This window comes from Schistocerca americana, chromosome 3 (assembly GCF_021461395.2).
Source record: "Schistocerca americana isolate TAMUIC-IGC-003095 chromosome 3, iqSchAmer2.1, whole genome shotgun sequence".
Lineage (NCBI taxonomy): Eukaryota > Metazoa > Arthropoda > Insecta > Orthoptera > Acrididae > Schistocerca > Schistocerca americana.
Genome location: NC_060121.1, coordinates 50686549 through 50713855, shown reverse-complemented (window position 1 = coordinate 50713855; position 27307 = coordinate 50686549). Strand labels below are relative to the sequence as shown.

The 27307-nt window shown below is 42.6% G+C and overlaps 1 protein-coding gene across 1 annotated transcript in view; it reads left to right on the top strand.

Annotated features, from left to right (window-relative positions):
- The window catches only part of LOC124605505 (pre-mRNA-splicing factor ATP-dependent RNA helicase PRP16), a 186628-nt gene that overhangs the window by 18455 nt on the left and 140866 nt on the right, over positions 1-27307 (top strand). The window contains exons 7-8 of the mRNA XM_047137238.1: positions 5328-5513; positions 20509-20667. Of these exons, the coding sequence (XP_046993194.1) occupies positions 5328-5513; positions 20509-20667 (345 nt within the window). The remainder of the gene's footprint in view (positions 1-5327; positions 5514-20508; positions 20668-27307) is intronic.

Below are 27307 nucleotides of genomic sequence, written 5' to 3'. Positions count from 1 at the left end.
CTTGAAGGAAGATACTTCTTGAAAAATTTAATCTTCATGCCATACTGGGACTCAAACCCAACCCTTTTGACTTACAGGCAGTGCTCTTACCGACTGAAGCACCTGAACACATCTGACGGTCTCATTGCAAGCTTAAGTTCACTGGTGCCTCTGTCCAATACTTTCACAAAAGTTCTGCATATGTTATTTCACCAACTTATCTGGAAGAAAGGATTCACCTCAGAATTGCCAAATGAAACTTCACACTATTGCTTGTGTTCACTAATGAAACTTCATAGCAGGTAAAGGTAGTGTGGGGACGCAAACCTAGGTGTTTGCCTTTTCTACGCAACACTGAGCCATAAAAATACGTTTCACTGTGTCATATAAAGTGTCAGTCTAGTAATGTCTCTCCTACTACTTCCGATTCAGTCCAAATACTGTTGCATGCCTTGCTGTGTCAGTACGTTTTAAAGAATGAAACAAATGCTGGATATTGGTTTAGCCAAAAGGTCAGTACCATTCTCCTACAAGAACAATGTGATGCAAGTCGATGACCGTGCTGTTGCCCAAACAAGAGATTGAGTACAGGCTCTTCTCACTGTGGTATTACGAGTGGGAGGCTGGTGCATCCATTGCACTACCAGCCTTTTACCCATGGAAAAAAGGAAAACATTGTAATGGACTAGTGTAGTTTCACAGCAATACTTGCTGCCATGTGGAACAGTAAACAGAATGCACGCTCAAACAAATTAAATTCCCTTTTGTAATCTACAAAAGAGCATGAATTGTTGTGGAGAACTAATGTATCAGATGTTTCAAAAGGTGAACAGTTCAACGAAATATGTGCAGTTTCTCAGCAACACTCACTGCCAAGTGGAACACAAGATGTCCAAGCTTCAGACACCTTCTCTAGGAGCTGGCCACTTTAAAAGTATATAAACCATGTGATCCAAAGTATCCGGACACCCCCAAAAACATGTTGTTGTTGTTGTTGTGGTTGTGGTCTTCAGTCCTGAGACTGGTTTGATGCAGCTCTCCATGCTACTCTTTCCAGTGCAAGCTTCTTCATCTCCCAGTACCTACTGCAACCTACATCCTTCTGAATCTGCTTAGTATATTCATCTCTTGGTCTCCCTCTACGATTTTTACCCTCCACGCTGCCCTCCAATGCTAAATTTGTGATCCCTTGATGCCTCAAAACATGTCCTACCAACCGATCCCTTCTTCTAGTCAAGTTGTGCCACAAACTTCTCTTCTCCCCAATCCTATTCAATACCTCCTCATTACGTGATCTACCCACCTTATCTTCAGCATTCTTCTGTAGCACCACATTTCGAAAGCTTCTATTCTCTTCTTGTCCAAACTAGTTATCGTCCATGTTTCACTTCCATACATGGCTACACTCCATACAAATACTTTCAGAAACGACTTCCTGACACTTAAATCTATACTCGACGTTAACAAATTTCTCTTCTTCAGAAACGATTTCCTTGCCATTGCCAGTCTACATTTCATATCCTCTCTACTTCGACCATCATCAGTTATTTTACTCCCTAAATATCAAAACTCCTTTACTACTTTAAGTGTCTCATTTCCTAATCTAATTCCCTCAGCATCACCCGATTTAATTTGACTACATTCCATTATCCTCGTTTTGCTTTTGTTGATGTTCATCTTATATCCTCCTTTCAAGACACTGTCCATTCCGTTCAACTGCTCTTCCAAGTCCTTTGCTGTCTCTGACAGAATTACAATGTCATCGGCGAACCTCAAAGTTTTTACTTCTTCTCCATGAATTTTAATACCTACTCCGAATTTTTCTTTTGTTTCCTTTACTGCTTGGTCAATATACAGATTGAATAACATCGGGGAGAGGCTACAACCCTGTCTCACTCCTTTCCCAACCACTGCTTCCCAAAAACATACGATTTTCATATTAGGTGCATTGTGCTGCCACCTATTGCCATGTGCTCCATATCAGCGACCTCAGTAGTCATTAGACATTGTGAGAGAGCAGAATAGGGCACTCTGTGGAACTCAAGAACTTCAAACGTGGTCAGGTGATTGGGTGTCACTTGTGTCGTATGTCTTTATGCGAGATTTCCACATTCCTAAACATCCTTAGGGCTACTGTTTCTGATGTGATAGTGAAGTGGAAACATGAAGGGACATGTACAGCACAAAAGCGTACAGGCCGACATCGTCTGTTGACCGACAGTTGAAGAGGGTCTTAATGTGTAATACACAGACATCTGTCCAGACCATCACCCAGGAATTCCAAACTGCATCAGGATCCACTGCAAGTTCTATGACAGTTAGGCGGGAGGTGAGAAAACTTGGATTTCATGGTCAAACGGCTGCTCATAAGCTACACACCACACCGGTAAATGCCAAACAATGCCTCGCTTGGTGGAAAGAGCCTAATCGTTGGAGATTGAACAGTGAAAAAACATTGTGTGGAGTGACGAATCAAGGTACACAATGTGGCGATCCAATGGCAGGGTGTGGGTATGGCGAAAGCCCAGTGAACATCATCTGCCAGCGTGTGTAGAGCCACTAGTAAAATTTGGAGGTGGTGGTGTTGTGGTGTGGTCGTGTTTTTCATGGAGGGGGCTTGCACCCCTTGTTGTTTAGCATGGCACTATCACAGCACAGGTCCACATTGATGTTTGAAGCACCCTCTTGCTTCCCACTGTTGAAGAGCACTTTGGGGATGGCGATTGCATCTTTCAACATGATCGAGCACCTGTTCATAATGCGCAGCCTGTGGCGGAGTGGTTACATGACAATAACATCCCTGTAATGGACTGGCCTGCACAGAGCCCTGACCTTAATCCTATAGAACACCTTTGGGATGTTTTGGTATGCCAACGTCTTGCCAGGCCTCGCCTATCAACATCAATATCTCTGCTCAGTGCAGCACTCCTTGAAGATTGGGCTGCAATTCCCCAAGAAACCTTCCAGCACCTGATTGAATGTAAGCCTGCGAGAGTGGAAGCTGTCATCAAGGCTAAGGGTGGCCCAACACCGTATTGAGTTCCAGCATTACCAATGGAGGGCGCCACAAACTTGGAAGTCATTTTCAGCCAGGTGTCCGGATACTTTTGATTACATTGTGTATCTTGAAACACATTTGTCCAGTGTTAATGGAATTTTAGTAGGTTTTAGGCACATATATTAGTAGTGTAAATCTCAAGTTACAGAATTTTGCAATCACAGATAAAAAAAAAATTCTTATCATTTTTCAGAATTAATATTTTATCAGTCCATAATAAACTTATAACAGAAAGCTAGGATCAGTTCTGAAGCTCTCTTTCGTGCTTATCATCAGCTGCAACCACTGTGACCATACAGTGTGTTACTGATTTTAAGAATAGTGTTATTGAAGAGTGGTTCTGCACGCAGCTGGAACTTGGGATCAGTCTACAGTGGCAGTATCCTGCTGTGGTCCTCATCTCAATCAGTCACATGCCAGCCAGGCGAACAATATGTTTGCCACTGTCAGCTCATCAGGCAGGCAGAAAGGTGGGACGATCAATGCAGTAGCCATGAGAGGGTCAATGCGAGTAGCTGTAGTAAATATTAATGTTTATACAATATGAATGACCCTTTCCTTCGTATAAGGAGCAGAATTACTTTAAATTTCATAAAATTTTGCAAAGAATGTAATCTATATCTTGTTAATAGAAGTATATTTTTAAGTATTGTGTATGTTGATGGGTCGAAAATGTAATAATACCCTTGATTGATCAGATGATTTACCTGATCATAACTTCAAACATTAATTCCAGAAAAATTTACATTTTGTTGTGAAAAATTTTTGTGGTCTGAAAGGCATGCTAAAGATGAATGGGGGTGAATAAAGACATTTCTCATGGGCTCCAATTGCTTTTGGATCCTCCATGTGGTTTGCCAAATGTACCCGGCAGACAGAATGTTGTAGAGAATGTAAATACCTGTCTTTGGTGCTATGAAAGATGCTGCTGTGTACCTACCAGGGATCATTGTTACTGAAGGAAATAATCTGATTGAGCTAGCAGACAATAAAACTTACAAGGCTTGCAGAATTTCTCAAAGTATTATTACTCCTTTGACTGTAATGTCACTGTTGTTGTTGAAAGTTCATGAGTTAACCAGAGAAAGAGTGATTATCAATGAATTGGCAGTCAGTCTCCTCCTCCTTCACTCCCCACCACTTTAAAACAACTTTTCTCTTTGACGGTGTCATTCCTCTGCCCAGCCACTGAGAAGAAATGGAGCACTTTGATCCATTTCTTGCAAGCCATTGACCTTCGAGGAATGAAAAGAGTGCATTTTATTGACAAGATGGCAGCTGTAAATTACACTCCCATTTTGGCAGACAGTGGGAGAGGCATATGGTACACACTGAATATATGTAGTTTAGGTGTTCTATGTTGTTGTTGGGGCATCAGTTTTTAGTGCAGTGATCAGTCAACAGCATACATCTGGCATAGTATTTTAGTTGCCAAACTTAGAAACTTATAAAGCAGTATGCTCTGAGAGTGAAATGAGATTTTTTCTGGTTTTTAAGAAATATTCTTGTAAAGTGTGAATTCTTATGACAAGAATGTAACATGTGCAATGTGAGTGACTGTTATGATGATTCGTCCTGTTTCTAATGTTTGTTGTATAGTTTACGGACAAGATTATTTTCATTGTCCTGAACTATAATCTCCCTCCCTCCCTCCCCCGTCTTCTCCGTCTTTCCCCTCTTCCTCCTCTTCCGTCTCTCCCCCCTCCCTTTCTCTCCCCCCCTGTCCCCCCTGTGTGTGTGTTTGTTTGTGTGTGTGTGTGTGTGTGTGTGTGTGTGTGTGTGTGTGTGTGTGTGTTTTGTGCCACAGAAGATTCCATCATTTCATTGTATATTTTATGGTATATTTAAAATATTTACTCATTTTAATCACATTTATCTCTAGGTATCATTTTCTACAGACACTTGAGACCTGTTAAACACTATTTTACCCCCAATCATTTTCTTCCGTCACTAAATATTATTTTTTATTTTATTTGTGTGCACCTTAACAGTCCTCTTATTTATTTTCTTTTGTTTCTTTTACCCATAGTATTTTTTCCCAAGAGGTTTCCTGTAGCCTCCCATGCCCAATAGGGAATAATATTTTAACAGAAAGTAATTGAAAAATTAAAAAGTAACACTTCATTATTTGGAAAAAAAACAACATATTGTGGTACTTTATTCAATGTTGTAGTTTTCATTTGCTTGTACCTCAAACTACTTTTTCTGGGGAATTTTCTGTCAATTCCTTGTGAATTTATGTGGTCCTTCGTAGATCTGTATTTTCAACTACTGTTTCTTACGTTTACAGGACAATGAACTCTGGGAAAGAAATCGAATGCTAACAAGTGGTGTTGTACAGTCTGTTGACGTGGACGAAGATTTTGATGAAGAAAACATAGACCGAGTTCATTTACTGGTGCACAACATTGTACCTCCATTCCTTGATGGCCGTATTGTTTTTACAAAACAACCAGAGCCAGTAGTTCCAGTGAAGGTAAGTAAATAGAACACAGTACTGTAATAACCGGTGTGTATGGGTGTTGAATAAAGCAGGTAACTTTTTTTTAGTGTCATTTATTAATAGTAAATTGAATGATATTTAAAAATGACTTCGGCTACTCCCTATTATTATGAAAAATTAAAATATTATGTGGAAGATAATAGTGTCAAGGATAACAGCCCAGAAAACCAAGCAGTATACACACATACATACATATGTAAATTTCTTGTAAAAATCTGACATGATTTCCAAATTTATTCAGGCACCATTAATTTTGGAGCCAGATTTTTTGAAATTATTAAACTATTACAGATCGTGCATGAAGTGCAGATATAAGTTTCCTTCAATTAAACTAGGAAACGTTTGTGATTGTTCCCTGCCCTATCAAATATCTTGTCAACAAATATTTTTGTCTATTTAAAGGTTGGCATGACTTGTCATGGTTCTTTGCTGTCACAACATAAATTGACAATTCATCAGTGCAACTGTTTTGTCCTGGACTGGTTGATCCCTCCACAAATACAATAAGAAGTCAAAATGTTGCGACCAACTGATTAATAGCATGTTGGTCTAATATTGGAATGCAGTACGGGAACAGTCCTGTGTGGCTAGGCTTCAACAAGTCCTTGGCAGGTTTTCAGAGGTATGTGGCACTAGATGTCTATTCACAGGTCACACACTTTCCATAAATTAGAGGCCAGTGGTCTGTGGGTGCAGAGCTGGCACTAGGTAGCATCCCATATGTGTTCAATCAGGCAGATTGAGAGGCTAGGCCAATAACATGAGTACACTGTGGACGATCCTCAAACCACCATAGCCCAATTATTGCTTTTTGACAAAGACATGAAGGTATGCAGGTGGTCTGTAGTAGTGTTCCCGTAGCCTGCATGCGTCATTGTCCATTTTATTACTACCGCATGTCACACAAAGCCCAGGTAAATGTCTCTTGTAGCATAATATTACACCAACCAGACTCCATCTGTGGCAAACTGCATATCTTAGGGAGCCATTCGCCTGTGTATCAGGACACAATCATCGACCTGACGCGACGAGAAATGTGATTTATTGGATCCAGTGACGTGTCTCCATTGATCAGAGTCTGAGCTCAGGTATGAGCTCCATTGCATTTGTAACTCGTTGGATCAACATGGTAACACCTACTGCTGCAGAGTCCCATGTTCAAAAGCGTGTGCCGAATGGTGTTCTCCAAAACAGTTGTGGCCGCACCAGTATTGTACTATGTCATCAGATTTACCACAGATTGCCACCTATTGTACTTCACAGATTGGGCAAGCTACTAACACCTGTGATCTGTGCTTGATGTCCTTTAACCACTTTCCATACATTCTCATGACAGTAGCACACAAACAACCACTCAGCTTCACTGTTTCTGAGATGCTTATTCCCAGATGTCAGGCCAAAACAATGTGTCCTGTGTCAAAATCACTTACGTTAGTGGATTTCCCCACTTGCAGCTGTATCATCACTAGAATGATTCTCCATTTGTCTCTGCTCTGCTTACATACTTTCCTTTCCACGTTACGTGCCATCCAGTCTCGTGACAAGCAGCAGTCATAATGTTTCAGCACAACAGTATATCTTTCGTAGTGCTCATGATTTACACAGTTGGTTGTAAAACGTATATTTAAGAAAACCTTGCAATTGCAAATAACAATGAAAAGTAGGATACACAGTAGCTGATAAAAGTTATCTATATAGGCAGCCTGACAGAGCGTGGTTAAAGCATAACCAAAAGAATGTCCAGGGAGAATAAAACAGTTCAGGACTGTAAACTGTAGATCATTTAAACAAAAAAGAGTGCCCAGTGATTGGAAGAAGGCACAGGTCACACACATCTACAAGAAGGGTAGCAGAAGTGATCCACAAAACCCTGTTTTTTAGGTTTCACATTTGTTGGCTTTGTCAACTGAAAAACAGACTATCACATTACAACCTAACCACATCCTCATAATTCATGACATGCTCAGGAAAAAAACAGTAAAATATTTGTGAAGGATAAACTGCTACTCACCACAAAGATGACACATTGAGTTGCAGACAGGTTCAACGAAAAGACTGTTGTACATTGAGCTTTCAGCTAAAGCCTCCTTCAGAAAGGAAAGATACTGGAAAAACACCTCACACACATATGACCACTATCTTCATCAGCTCCAGCCAGAATGCAACTGCGTTGAACAGAAGCAGCAATCTGTAGTAGCAGAGAGATAGCAGAGTATGGATGTGGGAAGAGAAGTGAGTGCTGCCTAGCTGAGCATGCAGGGACTAGGTGGGGCAGGACAAGGGTGCCAGGCTGTGGGGCAAGGACGGGCCTCTTGAATACGGGTAACCCCACACACTATAGTGTGGCACATGGAGCTTTCTCAGTGATTGACCTTTCCATTTGCAGACATTGTGTTCTCCCAACCACCCATTGGAGAGTTCACGATCACCTGTGTCCCTCCCTCAGCATCATTCCTGTGGATGCCTACCCAGACGTGCTCTCAACAGTGTTGACTGGGGTGCTTTAGCCTCTGCTCTCACCCTTGACTCCTCAAAACACGGAGACATCAATGAGGCAGTCCAGAATACAGCAAAAGCCATTCTTTCTGTAGCTGATTTGGCTATTCCCTGTTCCTCGGGCCCTCCCTGATGAAAGACATTACCTGGGTGGTTGTCATCAATCGCAGAGGCCATTAGAGATTGTAGGTGGGCTCTCCAGCACCGTAAGTGGCACCCATCAATGGAGTACCTCACTGTGTTTAAATGGCTCCAGACACGGGTCCGCCACATAGTAAAATGACAGAAAGAAGAATGTCGGTAATGGTATGTTTCAGCCGTCAGGCCACGTACCTCCCATTCACAGGTTTGGACAAAGATGGTACTATCTACACTGACTCAGACATCATCGCCGAATATTTTGCTCTGCATTATGCTCGAGCCTCTGTGTCTGTGAATTATCAACTTGCCTTTTGTGTCCTAAAATAGCGTGGGGAGCAAAAGTAGCTGTCTGTAACTATACACCATCTGGAGCCATATAACGCTCCATTCAGCAAGTGGGAATTTCTCAGTGTTCTAGTCCTCTGTACTGACTCAGCCCAGGGCCAGATCATATCAACAACCAAATGATCAAGCAGAAGTCAGTGAATTGTCAATTTCATATCCTTGCCATCTTTAACAGCATCTGGAGCGAGGGCCAGTTCCCATTGCAGTGGCAAGGAAGCATCATCATCCCAGTACTGAAAGCAAGTAAGCACTCTCTAGGGATGGACAGTTATCACCCAGCTAGTCTCACCATTGTTCTCTGTGCATTGCTCGAATCGATGGTAAACCGTCTGTTGTGTTGGCTCCTTGAGTCTCTGGGTCTTCCGGCTCTGTCTGAGGGTGATGGTTTCACCAAGGCCATTCCAATACTGATAACCTGGTTTACCTTAAGTCTGCCATCCAAACAACTTTTGCTCGATGTCAACACCTTGTAGCCATCTTCTTCGACATGCAAAAGGATTATTACGCCACATGGCGACACCACATCCTTGCTATCTTGCACAAATTGGGTCTCTGGGATCTGCTCTCAATTTTTATGCAGAACTTCCTGTTGTACTTCACTTTCTGGGTTCTAGTTGGTGCTCAGTACCCCCCATATCCAAGAGAATGGGGTCCTACAGGGCTCATACTGAGTGTCTCTCTCTTACTGGTAGCAAATCAATTGGCTAGTAGCAGCTGTGGGGTCCTCGTATCACCCCTCCTTGTATACTGATGATGTTATAACCTTTAATCACCAATAATTGCGTGGATATTCAACCACACTCACTTAGAAACAATAGCTGGTTACATGATAACAACTCAGTATCTCTTATTCGACTGCCGTGCCATGACATGCTGCCGGCGCCGTTCGTAGCTAGGTGGCGCTCCCGTGCTCAGCCGAGTTGCGGAGCACCTCTATCGCCGTTTGCGTGTACTGTCGTGGCGGCACTGTTAAAATGTTGTGGCACTGTCACAACACTTTTCCCCCTTGGGGAAAAAAAAAAAATAAATAAAATATAAAACACTCACTTCCTGGGAGACATGGACAGTGCGGAGACATCCATGGCCTCTTGTGAGGCCCCGAGAAGATCCCGCGGAGAGACATGAGAGTATGGTCGAAAATGTCCAGGTCGGAAGCTCGTGCGTGGAATGTGCCTCCTGGACGAGATGATGGGTGAAAACTCCGGAGAGCAGCATCCATAGATGTCGTGGACCTGGGGGTGTGCCCCAGCAAGATGGGTCCCGGAGAAGGCGGCATCGCGACTGGGGCTGGTTCCGGCGTACTCGGAAGCAGTAGCGACGTCGGCTGCATCAACACGTACGGTAGATTGGCAGCAGCAACAGGACTGGCTTCTCGGGCTGGTGGAGGCGAAGGAAGGTGCGGTGGCACCGGTGTGGCTACCACTCGTGGGCGCATCTGGTCGTAATGGCGAACAACCATGCCGTCGTCCGTACGTATTTCACAAAGCCGGCGGCCGCGAAGAGCCTTGACCACCCCCGGAATCCATTTAGGGCGAGATCGATACCCTCGTGCCCACACGTCGGCGCCCACCGAGTATTTTCCCGCACTAGGGGACACAGCACAAGGCCTGGCAGGGTGAAGCAGATGCAGTAGAGTGCGCGGTTGGCGCCCATGCAAGAGTTCAGCAGGGCTGCGATCACTCAGAGGCGTGAAGCGATAAGAACTCAGAAATTGCAGCAGAGCATAATCTGTGGAAAAAACACTAAGGAATTTTTTCATCTGGCTTTTGAAAGTGCGGACAAGGCGCTCGACCTCCCCATTCGATTGCGGATGGAAGGGCGATGCTGTAACAAGATGAATCTCTTGTCCAGTACAAAAATCACGGAAGGCCTGCGAAGAGAACTGAGGGCCATTGTCCGTGACGATCGTGGATGGAAGACCTTCTAGCGCAAAGATTTTGGACAAAGCCAGCGTCATTGCCACAGTGTTGGGCGACGGACATCGAACAACAAACGGAAACTTCGAGAAGGCGTCAATCAACAGTAGCCAATAAGTACTGAGGAAGGGGCCGGCAAAGTCAGCGTGCACCCGTTCCCATGGCTGCGCCGGATCAGGCCTCGGAGAGGGCATTGTACGAGGTGCAGCCAGTTGTTGAGCACACTGACCACACGCAGCAACCATGTGGGCGATGTCCGAATCAATACCGGGCCAATAAACGTGCCTGCGGGCCAGGGACTTAGTCCAAGAAATACCCCAATGACCTTCATGCAACAGTTTGAGAACATCTTTGTGAAGAGAGGCTGGCACCACGACCCGTGGAGATGTGCCATCTGTGGCCAGAAGAACAGCACCATCACGAACAGACAGACGAAGGCACAAGGCATGGTAGTTGCGAAGGGGATCCGATGCCCAGCCATTGGTCCTGTCCAGCCAACCCCGTTGAACAAAACCGATCACCTGACGCAGGACCGGGTCCCGCGCAGTAGCCGATGCGACCTGTGAACCTGTAAGTGGAAAACCCTCGACCGCACGACGTTCTTCCTCATCAACGTGGAAACAGAGTAGTTCATCACGATCGAAAACCAGGTCGGTGCCCATCGGCAATCGCGACAATGCGTCAGCGTTGGCGTGCTAGGCCGTGGGGCGATAGTGAATCTCATAGTGAAAACGAGACAAGTATAAGGCCCAACATTGCAGGCATTGAGCTGCCTTATCCGGAAGCAACGCCAATGGGCTGAACAGAGAGACCAGCAGCTTGTGGTCGGTGATGAGGTGAAACTTAGAACCATACAAAAAAACGCTGAACTTTTTTAGAGCATAAATGATAGCGAGCGCCTCCTTTTCGATTTGAGAGTAACGCCGTTGCGCATCGTTTAGGGTCTTGGAAGCATAGGCGATGGGTCGTTCCGACCCATCCTCATACCGATGGGCGAGAACAGCCCCTAGGCCATACTGTGACACGTCAGTCGCCAGAACCAAGTGCTGGCCTGGACGGAATGTGGCAAGACAAGGCGCCGACTGCAAATGAGCCTTTAGGCAGACAAAAGCCTGCTCACACTCGTCGGACCAACAGAAAGGGACGTTTTTGCGTAACAGCTGATGCAGAGGATGAGCTACCGCCGCCGCGGATGGAATGAATTTGTGATAATAAGCAATCTTGCCTAGAAACGCCTGAAGTTCTTTGACCGTAGGCGGCCGGGGTAGAGCGATAATGGCCGCAACGTGCTGACGTAGAGGACGTATACCCTCACGGGACAAGTGGAAACCAAGATACACAATGGAGGGTTGGAAGAACTGTGACTTGTCCAGATTGCACCTCAACCCAGCCGAATGCAAAACCCGAAACAGTGAACGCAAATTGCGAAGGTGCTCCTCAGTGGAGGCCCCCGTGACAACAATGTCATCCAGATAGTTTTTGCAGCCGGGAACGGAAGCCGTGAGCTGTTCCAAAAACCGCTGAAAAATGGCCGGCGCGCTAGCGACGCCAAAAGGTAACCACTGGTACTGATACAACCCACAAGGAGTGTTGATGACGAGAAATTCCTTGGAAGAAGCATCCAACGCCAACTGATGGTACGCCTCCGATAAGTCAAGTTTGGAAAAGAATTGGCCCGCAGCGAGCTTGGTAAATAACTCCTCAGGACGGGGAAGAGGATAAGTGTCAATGAGGCTCTGAGCGTTGACAGTGGCTTTAAAATCACCACACAATCGCAGACTCCCGTTTGGTTTAGAAACCACCACGATTGGCAATGCCCATTCGCTGGAGGTAACAGGAAGGAGAATCCCTGAAGCTGTTAACCTGTCTATCTCAGCCTTGACAGGTGCACGCAACGCCACCGGAATAGGGCGTGCCCGGAAAAACTTTGGGCGAGCTGTAGGCTTAAGAGTAATGTGGGCTTCAAAATCCTTGGCACAACCCAGACCAGCAGAGAACATGGACGAGAATTCAGAACACAATCCATCCAGCTGTTGATAGGGAATATCCTCAGATATGAGGTGCACATCATCATCAATGGAGAACCCGAACAACTGGAAAGCATCATAACCGAACAGGTTTTCAGTGCCCGCATGATCCACCACATAAAACGCGAGGGGCCTAACAACAGACTTGTAGGCAGTGGAAGCATCAAACTGGCCAATGATAGGAATTTTCTGTTTATTGTAAGTTCTCAGATTTCGCGTAACTGGAGACAAGGGAGGGGAGCCCAACTCCAAATACGTGTGAGAATTAATGAGAGTTACTGCAGAGCCAGTGTCCACTTGCATGCGAATGTCTTCATCCAGAACACGAACAGTAACAAACAACTTATTTGTTTGAGAAAGCACACAGTTAACATCCATGTCCGATGCCTCGTCCTCGTCGACAGGAACTTTAGGGGACTGACACACAGAAGCAATGTGGACTTTTTCCCTACATGAATTACACGTGGCCAACGTTTTGGACACGCGGCCCTGTCATGCTGTACGAAACAACGTGGACAAGAAGGAAGTGCGGAACGAACCTGCTTCTGTGGTTGCTGTTTTCGCTGCGAGCGTTGTGGCCCAACGCGACGTTGTTTACGCGAGTGAACCGCCGCCACAGAAAGTTGACTGTACAGCGCCTACATCACACCACGCGTCTATTAGCGCACCAGCAGCGTGAGACACTTCAAAGGATTGAGCGATGCTTAGAACTTCCGACAGCGACGGGTTTGGCAGTTGTAGGGCACGTTGCCGAACTTCTTTATCAGGAGCAAGCCGTAGAATAGCATCCCTAATCATTGAATCAGCATAAGACTCATGATGAGTGTCCGTGACAAACTGACATTTCCTACTCAGACCATGTAGTTCCGCCGCCCAAGCCCGGTAAGATTGATGGGGCTGTTTACAACACTGGTCGAACGCCACGCGGGTGGCAACGACGTGGGTGTTTTTTCGGTAATAGTTAGACAATAAGTAACACATTTCTTGGAAGGACAGAGAGGCAGGTTCCTGCAGAGGGGCTAACTGAGATAGCAGCTGATAGATCCGTGGGGAACTCCAAGATAGAAATAACGACTTACACATAGGAGCGTCGACCACACCGAAAGCCAAGAAATGTTGCCGCAAACGCTTCTCATAATCCTCCCAGTCTTCAGCGGTCTCGTCATAAGGAGGGAATGGAGGCGGAGAAGAGGAAGACAGACGATGAGTAAGCGACGTCGACAACGCCTGAATAGCAGCCATCAGCTGTATTTTTTGTGCCTGAATAGCAGCCGTCAGCTGTGTTTGTTGTTCAATGAGCGCTTGCATAAGCTGTTCCATGTCTGCCCCGTCACGAACACACAAATCCACAACACAGTGAAAATATCCGACCTTGTCGCCTAAAAGTGTTATAACCTTTAATCACCAATAATTGCGTGGATATTCAACCACACTCACTTAGAAACAATAGCTGGTTACATGATAACAACTCAGTATCTCTTATTCGACTGCCGTGCCGTGACATGCGGCCGGCGCCGTTCGTAGCTAGGTGGCGCTCCCGCGCTCAGCCGAGTTGCGGAGCGCCTCTATCGCCGTTTGCGTGTACTGTCGTGGTGGCACTGTTAAATGCCGTGGCACTGTCACAACAGATGACTTCTGGGTGAAACTGAACTTCGACTGCAAAGTGCTGTACAAGAGGTGCAGGCATGGCCTCTCACCCATGGCTTTCTGTATTCAGCTGCCAAGACTCATGCCATGCACTTCTGGTGATGTCCTACCATTCACCCACAACCGGAGCTTTACCTCGACAACCAACTACTCAATATGGCAGAGACATAGCGCTTTTTAGGACTGGTTTTCGATTCTTGGTTGATGTGAATTCCCAGTCTTCTCAAGCTTAAGCGAAAGTGCTTAGTATATTTTGCTGCCTGAGTAACACCAACTGGGGTGTAGATTGCACTACCCTTTAGTTGCTGTACAAATCCCTGATATAATTCCACCTTGATTGTGGGAGTCTGGCATACGGTTCAGCGTTGCCCTCAGTATTATGGATACTGGATCCGATAAACCACTGCAGGGTTGAACTTGCGACAGGAGCCTTTTGATCTAGCCCTGTGAACAGCTTACTCATGGAGGCTGCAGTCCCTCCTCACTGATCAAGAGCCAACAGCAGCTTGTCAACTATGCTACCCATGTTCACATCTCTCCTAAGCATCTGAGCTACCGTCTTCTTTCCAAACATGGGAATCAATCTCGCAATAGTGGCCCAGATCAGAGATTACAATCCAATCCGTTTTCGGTCCTCCTCTCTTAACTGCAGTTGTTTCCTCTTCCACCTCTCCTCCAGACCCAGTCACGTACACCTCCATGGTGCATCCCTCAGCCACAGCTTTGTCTTGATCTATCACAAGATCCGAAAGAATAGGTTCCTCTTGAAGCCCTCCCCTACCAATTCTTATCCATCTGTGATGCATCCCTGCGTTCAGAAGTAATCTATACTGGGTGCTGGTCATGTAGGCTTTGCTTATACTCATGTGGGACACACTGTGCTGTGCTCCTTGTTTTATGGCAGTAGTGTCTTCACTACAGAGATGGTAGCCATCTCTTGTGCTCCTAAATATATCCGTTCCTGCACTGGTGGGTTCTTTCTCATCTACAGTGATTCCCTGAGCTGTTTGCAAGCTCTCCACCGGTGTTAACCTCGCCATTTCTTGTTCATTGCTATCCAGTGTGCCCTTGAACAATGGGGAAGCTCAGTGGCTGTTATCTCGACCCTGGGCTGCATCGGGATCCCAGGATAAGGATAGCCTGGCAAAACTGGCTACCTGTAAACCAATTCTTGAGATCAGTGTTCCAGAAACAGACCTCCGATCTTTATCACACCATCAATTTTTAGGAATCTGGATACGGAATGGCTCACTCTGACTTCACCAAATAAACTGCGGATGATAAAGGAGACAATAAATCTATGAAGGTCCTCCACACAGGCCTCCCACAAGGATTCTACCAACCTTTGCTGGCTCTGCATCGGCCATACATGGCTGATTCATGATCATCTCCTCTGTCACAAGGACCGACTCCACTATCATTGTGGTCACCGTTTGATGGTGGTCCATGTTTTGCTGGAATGTCTCAACTTGCGGCAGACTCTTTAGAGCTCCCTGACTCGTTACCCCTGGTGTCAGGAGACAGTGCCTCAGCAGCTGACTTCATTTAACATTTTATTCTTGAATGGGGCTTTTACTACTCTAATTAATGAAGGGTCACTTGATCTTATAAGTCCATTAACGGGTTGGCAAAATACTCTGTTGCCTCTCTGCCCAGACTGGACTGCAGCTGTCTGGGCTTAGTGGTCCAGTCCAGTCCAGTCCTCACCCTACCTGCTCTTTTACTCTTCTTCCACCCCCCTCCCCTCCCCTCCCCTTCTCCCCTCCCCTCTTGCGTTCATCTCTTGTCTCTCGGTGATTCTCTTGCCCTGTTCATATAGCTAATCTTTCCTAGGCAACTGATGAGTGATGTACCTCTGGTAAGTGGCAGGGGTGGGGGGGATGTATGTCCCCTAATTGCACTCTGCTTTCAGGGGCTTCTGGCTGCTCTCTAGATGGGGCACATAGCCTGCCTTTCTTCCTCTCTCTCGTTTTCTTCTTTTTGTCCCCTCTCTCACCTTCGTTGACCTTTCATAGACCTTGAGGTTTTCTTCTCCTGGGTTTTGTGCAGTAGGCTATCTCTGATCTACAGTCTTGTAGACCTGTCTGTTCGAGGGAAATAGGACTGATTACACAGTAGTTTGGTCCCTTTTATCATCCACCAACCAATCATAATAATGTTGATATTCCAACCTGGACTTTCCATTATTTGGAGTTAATCATCTCATTTCTTTAGCATCTAACCTATTCATTGTATGTTCTTATAAACTACATTTTGTGTTTTGCTAACGGGTGCAAAGACAAATGAGTTTTATTGTAGTCCAATGTGCAAACATGATAAATATAGTTATCCATTCCAGAAACCTGACTCTTACATTCAGTCAGCAACACTGGATGTTTACCCTTGTGCTTTATTGATAGTCCTACTTTACACTAATCTTGCCAGGAGTTACAGCTTTTTAAGTTGAGTGGTAAGTTGGTTGAAATGAATGTAGTTCATGGTATTGCCATTATCTTTTCTAATTAATACTTCCACTGTTCTTCTGTTGTTTAGCACCTTTTTTGACTGGATACAGAGAACATTGAGTGAATGTAGGACTTATGTTGGGATGCCTACACTTTAGCCGTCATTCATCATTGTACCAGTGGATTTAAATATTTTCTCATCCCCTGGTACGCTGTATTTGCAGATTTGTTTGTTGAACTACCATCATTTTTTGTTGCAAAAATTGTTCAGTCACACATCCAGCACTTTTTCTGTAGGTTATTCTTCTGCCATTAATATGCTGACTGCTCAGCAGTAAAGTCCATGCAGAACATTGTGGCCAGTAGGTGCACAGACAGCAGGGCATGGTTGGGGATAGTGATAGTGGTGGCGGTTGCAGGTGATACAGCGTAAATGCGGAACACTGAGTGGAAGCGCCATTCTAAACAGAAGCCTACATCACATCTTTTGTAAATATTAAGTGGACGCACTCCACACCCACATTTTAATGGTAGAAAGATCTGTTATCTCTGCTTTGGTTAGCTTTGAAACAGAATTCTGCTGAAAATGCAGTGATTTATTTTTGCCTGACTTGTTAACCCTTTTTAACTTTCAGAGAAGCATCATGAGTGACAAATTTTGAATAAAACCTACAAGTTTCTGTGGTTTCTGTGGTTACTGTGTTAAAATTTGCTTGTTTTTGCCAAAATACAGTGGAGTTTGCACAGCCTTACCTCACTAACATATTGTGCAGACACAGTTGTGAGGGAATTCTGAAGCAGTTATTTATTAAGTTTATTAAATTAGGAACTGGGGAGAAATAAGGCCAGTAGCTTATGAAAAAGCACATCCTCAGTACTAAAAAACATGTAATGTCTCCACTTATGTTGTTCCAAACCCCATAGCATTTCCCATTTCCTCAGCTGTTGATGGCCCTTAAAAATTACATTCTTTCATCAAAAAAGTCTGTAGTTAGTGGAATAACATGGTAGATAACAAGAGTGCTATGTGAGATGATTTTTCTCAAGATTGGTGACAGACACCTCTACCCAAACCTTAAAAAAAATTCAATATGTTAGCTTAATTTTGTATGCAGCAGCATATTATGTAATATGCCACAAATGCAAAATCATAGTGACCTCTATTTTTCACTGCAAACTTTTCCGAATTTCGTGCAGTGCCTTACTTACACGTAAATATCGCAATAACTGTGACCATTAATGAAATTATGGGCACATCATAGTGAACCTGACGTATAAAGTTATAAGTAAAGCAGAAATGAAATTTTTTTACCAAATAGTTTCTGTAAAATCGTTTGAGAAAGATTGCAGGGCGTGCGCCGTGATTTTACCATCGCTGACTGGCTGAAAGCTGGTAAACACTTGTTGGCCTCGCTTTCCGAACAAATGAATGAACTTGCCCAGCGCATTGGATGAAAGATGGTCACGGCAAATCAGCCACCATATCCTGCACAGATTCCACCCTCTTCTATGCATTTCTCAGTGTGACCTATTGCTGCTTTTGTATTTGAATTTAATGTTGCAGCAGTAGGTCACAAAGTAAGCAAGCTTTGTGAGAAAGAAATGAATAAAGATAAGTTTAGATCTAAATATACAATAAATGATGCAAAAACACTAAAAGCTATAAATAACAAACTGAAAAACAACCAATCCATAGTTGTGAAGTCAGATAAAAGCAATACATTAGTTGTGATGAAAGAAAAAAAAATACATAAACAATACCAATGAATTTTTTGCTGCTAATAATATTCAGCACATTGAAAAAGACCCAATCAAACAATTTCAAATTAAATTAAGGAACAATTAAAGAACACACATTTCCTATTGACAGAAACTGAAAAGAAATACCTTACATACATGAATCCAGAAGCACCACACCTAAGAGCATAGCCAAAAATACACAAAGATGGAAATCCAATATGTCCCATGGGCAACTCTATAAATAGCCCAGCATACAAACTGTCACAAAAACTGAATAACATACTGATGAAAAATTATACATATGAAACAACATATTCCATAAAAAACAGCATGATACTAGCTAAAGAACTAAGTATGAGAAAGCTCCCGCAAGATGTGCAGTTTATATCACGTGACGTCACCAACCTTTACTCAAACATACCCATACAACAAGCTCTAAAGGTAATACAAAAGAACCTTATGCAACACAAGAAACTTTCATACACAGAGATTGTCGAATTTATGGAACTCCTTCAGCTAACCCTAAGTTACAACTACTTTACCTTTAGTAACAACATTTATAAACAACCAGATGGCCTAGCAATGGTACCATAGCTGACATATGCATAAATCATTTATAACAAAAATTATTTGACAGCCAAGAACATTGCCTAAAGAAAATAGAATTTTTAGGAGATATGTAGATGACACACTACTGTTAGTGAAAGGGGATACCAAAGACATCACAGACATTTTAAATTATTTCAATAATCTACGTGAGAAAATCAAATTTACAGTGGAACATGAGCAAAATAAAACCATCAACTTTCTGGACCTAAATATTACAAGGCATAACAACACATGCACATTCAAAATTTATAGGAAAAACCCAATGACTGACACCACAATCCCTGCAACCTCATGTCACCCAAATATCCATAAACAGGCAACATATGGGTCAATGCTGCATAGGGCAACAAAAATACCTTTGAACCAAGAAAATATGCAACAAGAAATAAACACAGTGAAAAAGATTGTAGTTGCGAATGGTTACAAAGTTCCCATGGTTGACACAATCCTAGTCAAAGTGAAGAAAGGCCCAGGCGCAAACTGCACCACAGAAGAAAAAGAGAAAAACAAATGTATATCTTGCATTCCATACATAGGCAATGTATCACAGAAGATTGCAAATATTTTCAAAAATCACAAAGTAAAAAGTGAGTTTTCTACATCTAATAAACTACAACAAAAACTAATACATAATATAAAATGTAATCAGGATCCATATTCAGACTCTGGAATATACAAGGTAACATGCCAGGAATGCTCCATGTTCTGCCTAGAACAAACAGGCCGAAATTTCAACACCAGGTACACAGAGCAAATTAAAGCCTACACACACAACAAACACACTACGTCAGCAATAGCAACATAGAAACATAATACAGGACACCCTTTTGGAAAAATAGAGCAAATTGTCAGAGTACTCCACCGGCTAAATAAGAGAGATAAAATGGATTTGCTAGAAGAACTGGAGATATAATATTAAACGAAAAACTTGAAAGTGAATCAATGAATTTCTTCAGATGTTTTGATAGTATACTTAAATAAAAATAGTAAAACATAGAAATAAGAACAATTGTAAAATTTATGAGCCAAATTGGTAAGTTAAATAACCTCTGTACAAAAGGTGTGTGGAACACATATAATGATATCTCTGTGGACTACCTGTAAGAAGATCTTTGTAACTCTTTTGTTTATATAAGATATTTTCGATGTGTAAAGTGTACAACAAGTTGTGTGTGATGTTTAGTGTGTGTGAAACTCTGCACAAATGGACCATAAGGAAACTGTAAGTACAAATTCTTCTAAATTTCGCCACTAACTTCACCAAAAGAATCGATACCCATCTAAAAAATCACGTGTTCCTTATACATTGAAGTAAAAGTCAACGAAATGAAGCAGACTCTCACACATTGACAACATCAATAGAAATGGCTTAATACCCACAAAAAAAAAAAACTTAAAAATGGGAATCATTTCCCGAAACGTGTCGTGCGAAAAGTAAAATAAAGAAAAATCGTGACTGGTGGCAGAAGATTTATTTATAAACAAACCTATTGTGTTTTCACAGTCGCAGGCTTTCAAAATCCATTTATAATGGATCAAATCAGATAAAATAAAATTCTTAGAAAATTTTACAGAAATTTAATCTATTCATTATTGTTTGCAGGATCCCACATCAGATATGGCAATGGTAGCAAGGAAAGGTTCAAATTTAGTTAAAATTTTTAGAGAACAAAAAGAAAGACGAAAAGCACAGAAGAAGCATTGGGAGCTTGCAGGAACAACAATAGGAAACATCATGGGTGTTCAGAAGACAGATGAAAAGGTAAGGTGATAATTATTGAGTTTGGCACTTGTTTAGCTTGTGTTGCAGTGGATCTAAATTTTCATTTGTGAGTCTTTTCGTTCCTATCCACCAGCAGCAATTTAAACTAACTAAACAGTTTTGTTTCCTGGTTTTGAAATTGTAGTGAATAGTCAGAATGATGTCGCAGCTCTGTATGCAGTAATGTTGCAGGTAGAGCCTACCTCTAATTCTTCCAAAATTTAAACATGTTATTCTATACGTTTGTCACAGATATCAAAGTGACCTAAGTTAATTATACAGCAGATAGCATCGCTAGCATGTCAAAATCATTGTTATGATTTGGAATATAAACTACAGATAATCCTCATTTGATGCTGTACGAAATCTAAGAAGTGTGGTGTATTGTGCATGTATTGGGTTCCTCAGTAAGGGCTTGAACTCTCTGCGGTTGTGTGTAAAGTTATTGTGACAATTCAGAGAAGTGGTACTGGATCACTCTTTTCCATAATGTGTTAAGTTTTTAACTTCTGGATTTTGTTAAGGTTTTATGTGGCGTCCATTGGTAATGCAGTATACATCCATCCTCTCCTCCTCCTCCTCCTCCTCCTCATCATCATCATCATCATCATCATCATCATTGTCATCCTTTTTTTAACAAGATAATTTTCCAGAAATAAAAGTTGAAGGGTAAAAGTCTAGATCAGGGCCAGTGGCATACTTACGTGTTTCGTGCAGCTTCATTCTCAGCACTCTCAGTGAGGTATGATGGGAAGTACATAGTGTGTGTCAGCTGCTGTCAGCTGCTAGGTGTATGCAGTCAGTGAAAGAACAGCAGACAGACATCATGTTTTGAAGGAATATTGTGACTGCTCAAATCAATGAATCACCACCTCTGAAATCTTTGCACATTCCGGGAAACAAGGCAAATACTTTGACAGCAAAATTATTAATTTAATTTAATCTGTGCTGTTAAGTCCATTCCTAACCACAACCTCATAATAAGTATCATATTCAGAATAACCAAATATATATGACAACAAAGGTTATTAATTTAACTTTTGCAAGTAAAGCTGTCTTATTCCAACCTACCCAAGACCTCTGGCTAAGCTACAAGTTAGTCTGTCATGACAAAGAGGTGTTTTAAAGGGTATTTACACCACAGGACACACAGGAAATTCAGAAAAAACACAAGAATTTTTTCACTCAAGAAAAATCCGGGGAAAAACCCTGAATTTTTTGAAATTCTGGAAGTTTTCCTTTGTTTTAGTTTTCAGCTAAATTTTTGTAATTTTGAGTGGTAAGAACTGATACTCTAACAAAGAATTTTACTTTAAACCACTACTATAGACAATAAAATATAAATAAGTGAATAACACCAAAATAAAACTTTAGTAGCGAAGAAAATGTGCCATTTGCAACAACGAAACACAGCACACACACAATCGTCTACCGACAACAAAATGTGTCAACTACAGGACGAAACCTGTAGGGCGCTACACACACACACACACACACACACACACACACACACACACACACACACGTAATGTAGCTATCCACGTTAAGAAAGGTTTGATGATGTTCAGCAGCTCTGTAATGCACGATTCATCCAGTCTTAGGTAATTACGAAAATCATTGGATCCCAGCCACTTAAGTAACAGTATGTGGATGAATTTCTTTTGTTATATGAACCAATTCTTTGCCCACACCTTTCTCTTGACTTTTTTGTGCTTGTTATCCCTAAAACAATCAAGGCAAATTCCCATTTTTGTTCCTATGTAAAACCAAGTGGCATCTCATGTAATGTAAACAATATGAACCCAAGATAAAGAAATTCCAACAACTTGGCAGTGCTGTAATCTCTTGAGTGCAGTCGGTAGGGACATATAAGCTGCCATAAAATTGTTCAGTCAGTCGGCCGATAAGTTGGTACATATGTACTGGGTGTGTGCAATACTTCATAACAACAAGCTGCTTTTAATGAGAATGACATCACAACTGTTTACATTTCTAACAGGTCGCAGGAAAATACTGCAAATGGTGGTTTGAGAAGCATTGCTTTCACAGTAAATTTCCTTTTGTACAAGATGAATTATGTTATGTGTGAGAATGTGCAGTGAATTTCTTAAATCACAGAGCGTTTGGGTCTTATTCAAATCTTAGAAAACGTTCGGGCCCAGAATACCTGCCATACCATTATTTAAAATTTGACTGGCATATGTGATAAGGGTAACACACACTGACAAAACACTAAGTTTTTCATAAATATTTTAGTTCTTTCTTAGATTACAAATTACTCGAGAACGGTGGCCAAAGGTGAGTTCTTGAACACTTTCACATGTAAGTGACTTTTCCACAGAAACATCTTGTTTGTGTATACATCACTTTTTAGCTTCCACATTTGTTGGCTTCGCCAACTCATAACCACGCCATCACATTCTAACTCATTCTAAACTTAGGCTAAGTTACAGATCCGCCTCATCACAATCACGTTTTTGTAGCTTTGCTAACTCCCAACAAACATTGCAACCTAACCACAATCTCATAATTTATAACGTACTCAGAAAAAACTGTCAAATATTTGTGAAGGGTAAACTGCTACTCATCACAAAGATGACACATTGAGTTGAAGACAGGGACAAGAAGAAGACTGTTACACATTGAACTTTCAGCAAAAGCTTCCTTCATAAAGGAAACACACTGGAAACATACAGACACACACACCAGGAAGCACACCTCACGCACACATGACTGCTATCTCTGGCCACTCCAGCCAGAATGCATCTGCATTGAACAGAAGCAGCAATCCTGAAACAGCAGAGTACCGGTGTGGGCAGTGGACTGAGTGCTGCCTGGTGGAGCATGCAGGGAGTAGACTGGCAGGACAAGGCTGCCGGACACAGTGTCAGGAGGCTGTGGGGGAGTGAAGTGGGAGGGTGGGGAGCAGAGGAGGAGAGGAGCAGAGAAGGGGAAAAGTGCGGTGGGTGCGTAGGCAGAGAGTGGCACACAGTGAGGGTGGGGGGACTTGAATTTCGAGGAGGTGACAGGACAGAAGGGTCAGAAACTGTTGGAGGGAGGGTGTGGGGAAAGTAGGTTACCATAGATTGAGGCCATGGTAATTTTGGGAGTGGAGAATGTGTTGTAATAACTCCCATCTGTACAGTTCAGAAAATCTGGTGGTGCAGGGGAGGATCAAGATTGCCTAGGTTGAGAAAGCAGCCATTGAAATCAAGCATTGTCATGTTCAGGTGCATGTTGTGCCACAGTGTGGTCCACTTTGCTTTTGTCCACAGCTCGTCAGTATCTGTTCATCTTGGTGGACAGCTGGATGACTGCTTTCACAGGTGGTGTGGCCTCTGATGGAGTGGACCGCCCTGTAGCACAACATGCCAATGCACCCACCAGGCCTTTCCCTTCTCTGCTACGCCCCTTTTCCACTTCCTGCTTCTTCCCTCCCCTTTTCCCCTTCCCCCTTCCCCATCCAGAGTTACCTGACACTTCACCTATCAGTTGGCAGTGCTGTCCCACCATCATCTAGTCCCTGAACGGTCCTTCCATCAGTGCACTACTAACCATCCCCTTCCCCCTCCCCCACTTCCATTCAAGACAGTTGCATTCTGGCCACAGGTAGAAATTGTATGTGTGAGCTGTGCTTGCTTGTGTGAAAGTGTGTGTGTTTCCTTTCTGAAGAAGTCTTTGGCTGGAAGCTCAATGTGTAACAGCTTTGTTATTGTGCCTGTATGCAACTCACAAAGTGTCATTTTTACAATGAGTAACAATCTGTCATTTTCATAATATTGTTGATATTCTAACCTGGACTCCCTATTGTTTGCTTTAGTTAAATACTCTTGACAACAAATAATATGAATTTAATCTTTGCTCTTGTGTCCCAGCATAACTGCACCCTTTGAAATTGTGATGTATTAAAAAAATGAATAATTGTGATAATCAAGATTGTAAATTATGTTTTGTTCGTAGCAGTGACAACAGCAAACAAGAGAATGGTTACTGTTTCAATGCTAGAAGTTTATTCCCTTTTTTTCGCCTGTCATTGGTTACCTAAAAGAACATCCCATTGACTAAGCAAAACAGCTGTTGCCAACCTATGATCAGTAGAGAAACACCACCTTGACTGCCGCTGGCTGTGATCTAGACTTAGCCAAATTGATGTATAAGGTGTTACAAATAAAGTACTCATCCAGTGGGGCTGGTTTAACCTGTCTTGAAAATTAATCATTGAGGTAACGCCATACTTCATGAAGATTGAGCAGTGCTGCAAAACATTGTTGGAACTGTATATAGCATTTGTAATTAACATTATCAGCAGAATTAAAAAGTATTTGTAGAGATTATTAAGGTTGTGCGACTTGGTTGGAGTGTATGAGTGGAATTAAGAATATTTCAATACTAATACACTTGTTTTCTATCTTGGAAAAGAATCTAGTAGTTGCATGTGTTCACTGCACCAGTTGCACCTGTCACTGTAAAGTTAACTCTTTACAGAAGATTATGTTTCATGTGAACTCCAAGTCTACATCTAGCTGTTTTTACATTACAACATATATCTGTCACATTATTTCTGTCTCTTCATTTCTCATATGACATTGCAAAACCCTTGGTGTAACACAATTAATGGAAGCAGTAACAGAATTTCCATATAACTCAGACATTGAGTGGATGATAGGCACATAAACAATACTGGAAACGTTCTTGAGATTTTGGTCAACATTGTTTTTCATATTCAACTTGAGTGGGGGGGGGAGGGGGGGGGGGAGAAGACTGACCACCTTCTTGCACATGTGCTTGTTGACCACCCAGTGCCACTACTACACAGAGTGGTTAACTTGACGTTTTAGCTTTTGTGCTGTGTGTTTCTTTGAGTCATCGGTCTTGTGACTGGTTTGATGCCGCCCGCCATATATTCCTCTCCTATGCCAACCTCTTCATCTCAGAGTAGCACTTGCGACCTATGTCCTCCATTATTTGCTGGATGTATTCCCATATCTGTCTTCCACTGCAGTTTTTGCTCTGTACAGCTCCCTCTAGTACCATGGAAGTTATTCCCTGATGTCTTAACAGATATCCTATCATCCTGTCCCTTCTCCTAGTCAGTGTTTCCCACATATTCCTTTCCTCTCCGATTCTGCGTAGAACCTCCTCATTCCTTACCTTATCAGTCCACCTAATTTCCGACATTCGTCTGTAGAACCACATCTCAGATGCTTCGATTCTCTTGTTCTGGTTTTCCCACAGTCCACGTTGCACTACCATACAGTGCTATGCTCCAAACGTACATTCACAGAAATTTCTTCCTCAAATTAAGGGCTATGTTTGATACTAGTATACTTCTATTGCCCAGGAATGTCCTTTTTGCCATTGCTAGTTTACTTTTTATGTCCTCCTTTCTCCGTTCAGCATTGGTTATTCTGCTGCCTAGGTAGTAGAATTCCTTAACTTCATCTACTTCTTGATCACCACCAGTGATGTTAACTTTCTCATTATTCTCATTTCTGCTACTTCTCATTACTTTTGTCGTTCTTTGATTTACTCTCAGTCCATACTCTGTACTCATTAGACTGTTCATTCCATTCAGCATATCATGTAATTCTTTTCAACTTTCACTCGGGATAGCAATGTCATCAGCAAATCGTATCATTGATATCCTTTCACCTTGAATTTTAGTCCTACTCCTGAACCTTTCTTTTATTTCCATCACTGCTTCTTCGATGTACAGATTGATGAGTATGGGCAATAGACTACACACCTGTCTTACACCCTTTTTAATAAGAGCACTTCGTTCTTGGTCATCCACTCTTATTATTCCCTGTTGGCGCTTGTATATCTTGTATATTACCAATCTTTCCCTAAAGTTTACTTCTATTTTTCTCAGAATTCCGAACATCTTGCACCATTTTACATTATTGAACACTTTTTTCAGCTTGACAAATCCTATGAGCGTGTCTAGTTTTTTCTTTAATCTTGCTTTCATTGTCAACTACAATGTCAGAATTGCCTCTCTGGTGCCTTTACCTTTCCTAAAGCCAGACTGATCGTCATCTGACACATCCTCAGTTTTCTTTTCCATTCTTCTCTATATTATTCTTGTTAGCAATTTGGATGTATGAGATGTTAAGCTGATTATGCAATCATTCTCTCCTGTCAGCTCTTGCAGTCTTCGGAATTGTGTGGATGATATTTTTGTGGAAGTCGGATGGTATGTTGCCAGATTCATACATTCTATACAAGAATGTGAATACTCATTTTGTTGCCACTTCCCCCAATGATTTTAGAAATTCTGATGGAATGTTGTCTACCCCTTATGCCTTATTGATCATAAGTCCTCCAGAGCTCTTTTAAATTCTGATGCTACTACTAGATCTCCTCTCTGTTCTAAATTGACTCCCATTTCTTCTTCTACGACATTGGACATATCTTCTCCCTCATAGAGGCTTTCACTGTACACTTTCCACCCATCTGCTCTCTTCTCAGCATTTAACAGTGGAATTCCTATTGCACTTTGAATGTTACCCACGCCTGCCCTCACCCCCCCCCCCCCCCCCCCCCCCCAACTGTACACCATTACCCCACTCCCCTGCTTTTAATTTAATCAAAGGTTATTTTGACTTTCCCATATGCTGATTAAGTCCTTCCAACAGCC